This window comes from Alosa pseudoharengus, unplaced genomic scaffold, assembly GCF_046254945.1.
Source record: "Alosa pseudoharengus isolate Yale_2024_CS ecotype anadromous, Long Island Sound unplaced genomic scaffold, YU_APseudo_1.1 YU_APseudo_1.1_scf_6, whole genome shotgun sequence".
Taxonomy (NCBI): domain Eukaryota; kingdom Metazoa; phylum Chordata; class Actinopteri; order Clupeiformes; family Clupeidae; genus Alosa; species Alosa pseudoharengus.
Window position 1 is genome coordinate 33,435,100 of NW_027468848.1, and position 7,208 is coordinate 33,442,307.

At 44.4% G+C, this 7,208-nt stretch overlaps 1 protein-coding gene across 1 annotated transcript in view; it reads left to right on the plus strand.

Annotated features, from left to right (window-relative positions):
• The first annotated feature begins 6,274 nt into the window (after window positions 1-6,274).
• The window catches only part of cabp7a (calcium binding protein 7a), a 16,818-nt gene continuing 15,884 nt past the window's right edge, over window positions 6,275-7,208 (plus strand). The window contains exon 1 of the mRNA XM_076270403.1: window positions 6,275-6,383. Within this exon, the coding sequence (XP_076126518.1) occupies window positions 6,275-6,383 (109 nt within the window). The remainder of the gene's footprint in view (window positions 6,384-7,208) is intronic.

Below are 7,208 nucleotides of genomic sequence, written 5' to 3' on the forward strand. Positions count from 1 at the left end.
AGAAAAAGAGACATATGAGGAAAGAGAGGATATTTTATGTTACTCTGAAGGGGGAAAAATACTTGATGGATGATGGACAAATAACATTTTATTTTTGTTGACATAGATTGAATACTACAATAGATTAGTGTTTTGATAGACAGAAAAACGATACTTAGCTGACCAAATACCTCTGTTCAATTAACCTGTAACTACAGCAAAAATGATTCTATTTTTGTCTTGTGATATGCTATTTAGGCAGTTGTCAGTTATCATTGGTCCTCCGCATATTGTTTCGCAAAGAAATCTCCATAATATGTGATGAGGTTTTAGCTTATTATGGCACAAGTCATCATCATCATCAGCAGCAGCAGTAACAGCAGCAGCAACATCATTATGCTTATTATAACACACACACACACACACACACACACACACACACACATGCACACACACACTCACACATGCACATACACACACAAACACACATGTATACACACAGACAAATACACACAGAGACACACTATAGTAGAAATATGTGGTAAAAGAAGGTTTGTGACCTTGTAGAGAATATGAGGATACAGGCTTTCATTATATAAAACACATTATAATTGCTTGGTACAACCACACATAAGCAACAGTTTGGTCTGGATGACCATATAGGACAATATTGGAGAAAGAAAGAGTACAAGGAGTAAGAATTCGAGAAGTGGAGGAGGATAAGGAGGTGAATAAGTGAAAGGGAGAAAGACAAGGACCAGGAGGTAAAGGAGTGGAGGAGGAGAAGGACCAGGAGGTAAAGAAGTGGAGGAGGAAAAGGACCAGGAGGTAAAGAAGTGGAGGAGGAGGAGAAGGATCAGGAGGTAAAGGAGTGGAGGAGGAGAAGGATCAGGAGGTAAAGGAGTGGAGGAGGAGGAAGAGAAGGAGGAGGACCAGGAAAGAAAGTGAGATCTAGCCTGATTGTTTTTCTAATGTGCTGTTTGAACCCCCAAAGGCAAAGGTCTAATTAGAGATGATTGATGGACTAATGATGATGATGCTCTAGAGAATCTTTGGACTCATCTACAGACAAACAATCCATAGCCAATCACTGTTGCCATTAGCAAACAATACTGTTTAAGTGTTGTACTTAAACAGAATTGTTTGCTAATGATACTGCTAATACTGCTAAATATGCTAAAGCAGGACACAAGCAAATGAATATGTCCAGTCTCTGATCAATCCAAATAAACGATTGACGAAAGTTAATATTGCCTCAGTGTCTCCAGCAGAAAAGTTATTCCTTCTAAGTGAATTAGTAGAAAAACAATGCCCTGGATATCTGCACCAAGCTAAAGTAGAACACAGATTCATGTTATTTTGATTCATGAGATGAAGCGCACTGCTGGGGAGACGGGTGTGTTTGTTTTGTTAGTGTCAAAGCGCAGGAAGGGGGTTCGGTGTTGTTTTCCTTTCCATTCCTCACCTGCTTTTCCCACTGTCTTCTCTCTGCAAAATCCAAAAAAGAGCTTTGGCCTGTTTCCCCCAGCTCCCTTTCCCACCTTCTCGCGGCGGAAGTCCCTGAATAGCAGAACAACACTTCAAACGCGAGCACGCGCCGGGCCTGCGCTAACCGCCTCAGAGCAGGCCGGAGAGCGGGGGCCGCCCGAGGGGAGGGAGAGGATTGAGATAAACATGGGCAGCCGTCGGGGCTCGAGCGCACATTCTAAAAGGAGCAGGAATTCGGCTCGAACGCGGCTTTAGCTTTCCACTTGGCAGTCTCGCCGCGCGCTTCTAGCACAGACAGGCGTCGACTTGGAGCGCTCCCAGGGCGGAGGGGCTGTATCTAGCACAGACATGCCCTGGATGGAGGGTGCACAGAATGCCAGAGGATGGTGTCTGTCAGTGTTGGGGCTTTTGTCTGGTTTTTAAATGCCTTAGGTAGGCAAGGAAATCAACTTACAACTTACAAGGCTTTCTGGGGCAAACAATTCACACAATAGTGTACACAAACACACAATTCTCTTTTAGCTCTCTTCTTTTTTTCCCCATTTTCCAGGGCTGTTTGGTTGTTGAATATAATCCCTCTCTCACTGAGTCACAACATTTTCCAGGATTTTCTGCCTATGTTCTTGTGTTGCGTTGCGTGCGACCACAGAGGCAGTGTATGTCTCCTCCTCCACAGGGAAGTCAGTGGCACCAGAGAATAGCTGAATTCAGACGCCTGTCTGACATGGGGGAGCTCAGCTTTGCCTCTCCAGACTGGGAGTTGCCTTATGGGGAGAAGACATGCAAATGTGCTCCTGCTGCGCTGGTCCTCTTGGTTACTCTATGGCAGTCACTGCCCTTGGTGGAATCAGACCAGGGATGGATTACTGCACGGGCCTACCGGGCCCAGGCCCAGGGGCTCAAGGGGTCAGGGGGCCCTGAAGCCCAAGCCTTTGTGTAGCTGCAGTAGAGGGCAGCTGAATAAATAAATAGGCTTAAGAAATATAAATACAAATGAATTAGTTCATGAATACATGCATCAATAAATAGTTAAGAAGTAAGAACTATTTAATGTTAAAATATATACATATACACACCCCAGTTGCAATCAGACATTCCTCTGTCTTGGTATCTATTGTCTCTCAATTTCAGCCGTTGCTTTTTTCCTCTGTCGTTGAAGAGATTAGAAATGGGATCACACAGGCTCATTCTCGGGGGATGCCTCCCTGAAGAGTCGCGTATGTATGAATCTCCTGAGCTGCACTGCTGGACCTGAGTCATGACATGCCAACACGTTGGGTTAACTAGACAATACTGGTTGAGAGATGCCCACTTTGGCAGAGAGAGACTGGACAGAGTGCCCTCTGCTGCTAAATTAATGCAGCAGTGACTGGCTCAGTGACAACACAAAATTGGAGAGTTTTTTTGTGTATGTGTGAGTGTAGCCCAGTTGCTTGGTGCTTCCTCTTGTCTTAGGGGTTGTCTTGTGGGTCTCAAGGGTTAAGATGTCTGAGGGCTGTTTTAGCTGTGTGTATACCGCAGAGCGGTATTGACAGTGAAACGGGAAAGTGGTAAACAAAAAACTGACCTTTTAAGTGTCTCCCCTGCTGAGGAGGGCTGCCGGTGGGTTTTTTTGTTTGAGGACGAGGAATAACTTGATCTATTGCCTTTTCCACAGGACACAAATTATTTTCAGCCCTCTCAAAGAGAAGCTGTGGTGTGCAGAAATCAATGCGAACTCGAAACCAGAAAACTGCATTCAGAACTAATCCTTTTAAAGTCTTTTTAAAAATCACCCACTGGAGAGGACTGAATGTTTCCATAAATATCTAGTGAACTTGATTGTGGGTTCAGTCACCATGAAAACTTGTTTTCTAAGGCTGTCACTTCAGCGCAAGATCCCTTGAATGAATAATATGTTATGACTGTGTCTATGACGAGTGTCAAAAGAAGTAAGTAAAAGAACAGGAGAGGGGGTAGGTAGTGGAGCTTGAATGTAGTAGAGATGGTAAACAGCTTTCAATTTGTCAGCTTATAGTAGTACAGGGTGGATTAAGATAAGGGAGCACTGTATCAGGCTTTGCAAGAGTGACCGTGTAAAAACACAGTAACAACAGTGCAGAGAGGCCTTTGATAAGCCACTCACATGAGCTCAGGAGAGCAGATCCACAGCTAAATAGCTCAATTGGCGCTGTCAAGCTCTTATTGCAGCATCACGTAGAGGAGCTAAAAGCCTCTGTCACTTATTTTCCCTCCTTCCTTTTTTCTACTTTCTCTATCTCCCCCCTCTCTCTCCACCCTCTCTCTCTTTCCCCACTCTCTCTCCACCCTCTCTCTCTTTCCCCCTCTCTCTCCACTCTGTTTCCTGCCATCTGTCCTGTTCTTTACATCTTTACTTGTTCTCTTCAACTTTTCTGTCTCTCCACCCCCCACTCCACTCTCCTCCCTCTCCTCTCTCCCCCTCCACTTCCTCCAGTACTTTCCTCTCCGTCTTCTCTCTCCTGCAGTTGTTCTTGTCTTTACCATCCTCCTTTACTTCCCTTCTCATCCACACTTACCTCTTCACCTGCCCTCCTATCTCCTTTCATGCAATCTTTTCTATTCCCCCATCATCTGTTTTATTTGTTCTTTTTTCTACTCTTTCTGTCTGCGCATGGTCTTATCTTTTTCTGTTTACTCTTTCTACTTTCTGGTCTGCACAATGACCTTAGTTCTCTCCTCCTTCGATCCTTTTTTGTTCTCTTATCATTTGTCCTTTCTTTCCTCCCCTCCTCTCTCTTTCTCACTCCTCTCCACATCCCCAGTCTCTCTCTCTCTCTCTCTCTCTCTCTCTCTCTTTCTTCTCCTCTCTCTCAGCAGGCTGTCAGTAGAATGGAACTGCGGGGCAGTAAGCGTGCCTCGGGTGCAGTGGCGGGAGACAGCCTGCCCCTGATGGCAGGTGGACAACGGAGCCTCTCCTCCTCCTTTAAGACTCACAGACAGGTGAAATGACACTGGGGAGATATCCTCCCCGCCTCCCTCAAACCTCCCAAACCACCCCCTACCCCTTGCACACCACATGAGCAACACCACCCCACCCCCCGTCTAACACACACACACACACACACACACACACACACACACATATTTATAAACACAGCTGCGCCTGATCTGCAGCAAAACACCACCTAAATAGCACTCCTCCTCCGCAGTGTGCCCCTCTCCCCTCTGTGGGATACCATACAGGTTGGGCCAAGAGATGAGGAAAATGCCTGCCTTTGTGCACTGTATTGTAATTCCATATCAAGAAACTGCTGCAGTGACACACATGCGCTCTGACTTACTAATGTTTGCTGCGTGTGATTTGCAGGTGGAGCCTGCTAGTGTTGCTCCAAATACAGCATGCCACAATAACTCAAACAGTTAGTCTTCCCAACAGGCAGTATTGATTCTCTCCTATTCAATGTGTTGAATGGTACAAATGTCCTTGTCAGATCAAATTTGTCTGAAGGTACTGATGATCCTAGTGTTATTGCTTATATTACTCATAGCCTATCATATCGTTATACATACAACTGCACATTAATCATATTATACTAAAGGGTTAAATGGCGCGACTTTACCTTCAGACCCCACACAATGAATATGCACGTGTTGTGACATTTGGGACTATACATTTTTTTTTATATCAGATGCCGAGGGGGAAATCATCCATAGTGTGTCGCGAGATCATTAATCACTTTGCCTCATATAGTGTAGCTACGAGGTGCCATGGGAGCACGTGTCGCCACAGGCTGCACGCAAGACAAGGCTTTGTAACGTGCGCTGAGAGGAATAAGAATTAGTATGAATGGAGGTGGCGAGAGAGCAACAGAGAGAGGGAGGGAGAGAGAGAGAGAGAGAGAGAGAGAGAGAGTCCAGCACACACACCAGCAACAATCCCTGAGAAAGGGAGACGAGGAAACTAGAGGAAATACCCTGACTGGAGACGCGCCTGTGCGCATCAGTCTGTGCCCCAGTGCATTCAAACCATTGCCGTGAAGATCATTGAAGCAATTCCGCCGTTTTTTCCCCCTTAATCGCCGAAGACTGTCATAATCAGAAGAAAAGTTTAATAGTGTTTTTCACGACCACTGGCTACTGTGCTTATTTATTTTATAGTATAAACAACGAATTTTCACTTTATAATCCTATACATTTTGGAAAGAGAAAGGACACATATCACTGACCAGGAAAACTGAGCAACGCAGCCCCATCTAACATTGATGTTCTTTTTCAACGAAATCACCAGGAAATTATCGATGAAACCGCTAATTAAATAGATATGGACCGCTTGAATGGCCGATTGTAAGGTATGATGTACGCTCTCTGCTGGAGTGTTAAAATGTATACTTTCTAATTATCTCCTGTTTATTGTCGTCTAGGATCGATTCAGGCTTGTTAATGGGTTTTCGCCTGTCACCACAGAAGTAATCTGAATTTGATAAATTTGCTATCGTTTCTTTTAGCGGAAAAGTTACAGACATTAAGCAATGGCAACGTATTAGAGATCCATCAAGAGCCGACGCTAACCTTACCCAGAGCTCAAGTTTATTTACGCCGGTGTACTCTAGACGTTGCAGGTGCATACATTGAGGCGGGAAATACTTAACGGAGGACAACTGGTGGTGTTCAACGCAACCCGTTCTTCTGGATAAAACCTTTTCCTATGCACGAGGACTGGACCCTCTGCACGTTGTTAAATGGACGTAAACCTCCGCCACCACAAGGAAAGTAGGAGAAAGTTGGTATCAGAGCTTTAAGTCATATATGAAGATCTAGGTACCAGCCTAGCCTCTACAACGCAGTCATGCCTATGCATGCCGTCACCTCCACTTTGATGTACCGGGGAATTTGCACAATTCCAGATATTTTGAACTACGGCGGACCAGTGAACCTGCCAGAAGATGAGGTCGAGGGTGAGTACAGGTGTCTTTTCGACACCGTGTATTACTCTGCCTTGAGATACCATACCAGTGTCTTTACATACGGACAAGTCATTCAAGACGGACAGGCCCCCGTAGCGGCCAACGGAACACCTGTTAATGCTCATAATGGCATATTTCATGACAGTGTGTGTATCACTAAGCTTTCAAACACATGCATCATGTGCATCAACCCACAGATAACTTCCTCTCTCCACGCTCGCATAAATGACTCATAGACAGAGCCGCGGTTCACTAAAACGGTCTCATTTCAGCACCACGGACAGCACCATTTGTCAGCACTGGTTTGGTTGTCTTCCACTGTCGACGTTTCTGCCCACATCTGACATAATAAACATCAGCGAATTATATTCAACAAACATGTTCTAAAACTCTTCCTAGCCTCCAGGATGTAGAATATTCATTTTATTCAAATTCAGGTGTGTTATAAGCACCTTAATAAGAGATGTAGTTTGACGCACATAGAGGATTGCCAGATTGGATTTCAGTGTTTAGGTTACACTGTGCAATCTTCATTATCAATATTATCAACATATGATATAACAAGACAATAGATGCATGAGCCCCTTTGGTGTTACTGTGAATATGACATGCGTTTATGATTTAGTTTGTAAATGTAGGTATATCCCTCTCTCTGTTAGTGTTTCATATGCACACACTGGGGAGTGCTGATTTTCGTTCTTCAATGAGTGGCCTGATTGTATTTGACAGAAAAGTTTAATGCACACAAGACAGTCTTTGACTGAGAATTTTCTGTCAAATATATATACATATATATATATTAAAAAATCCACTCTG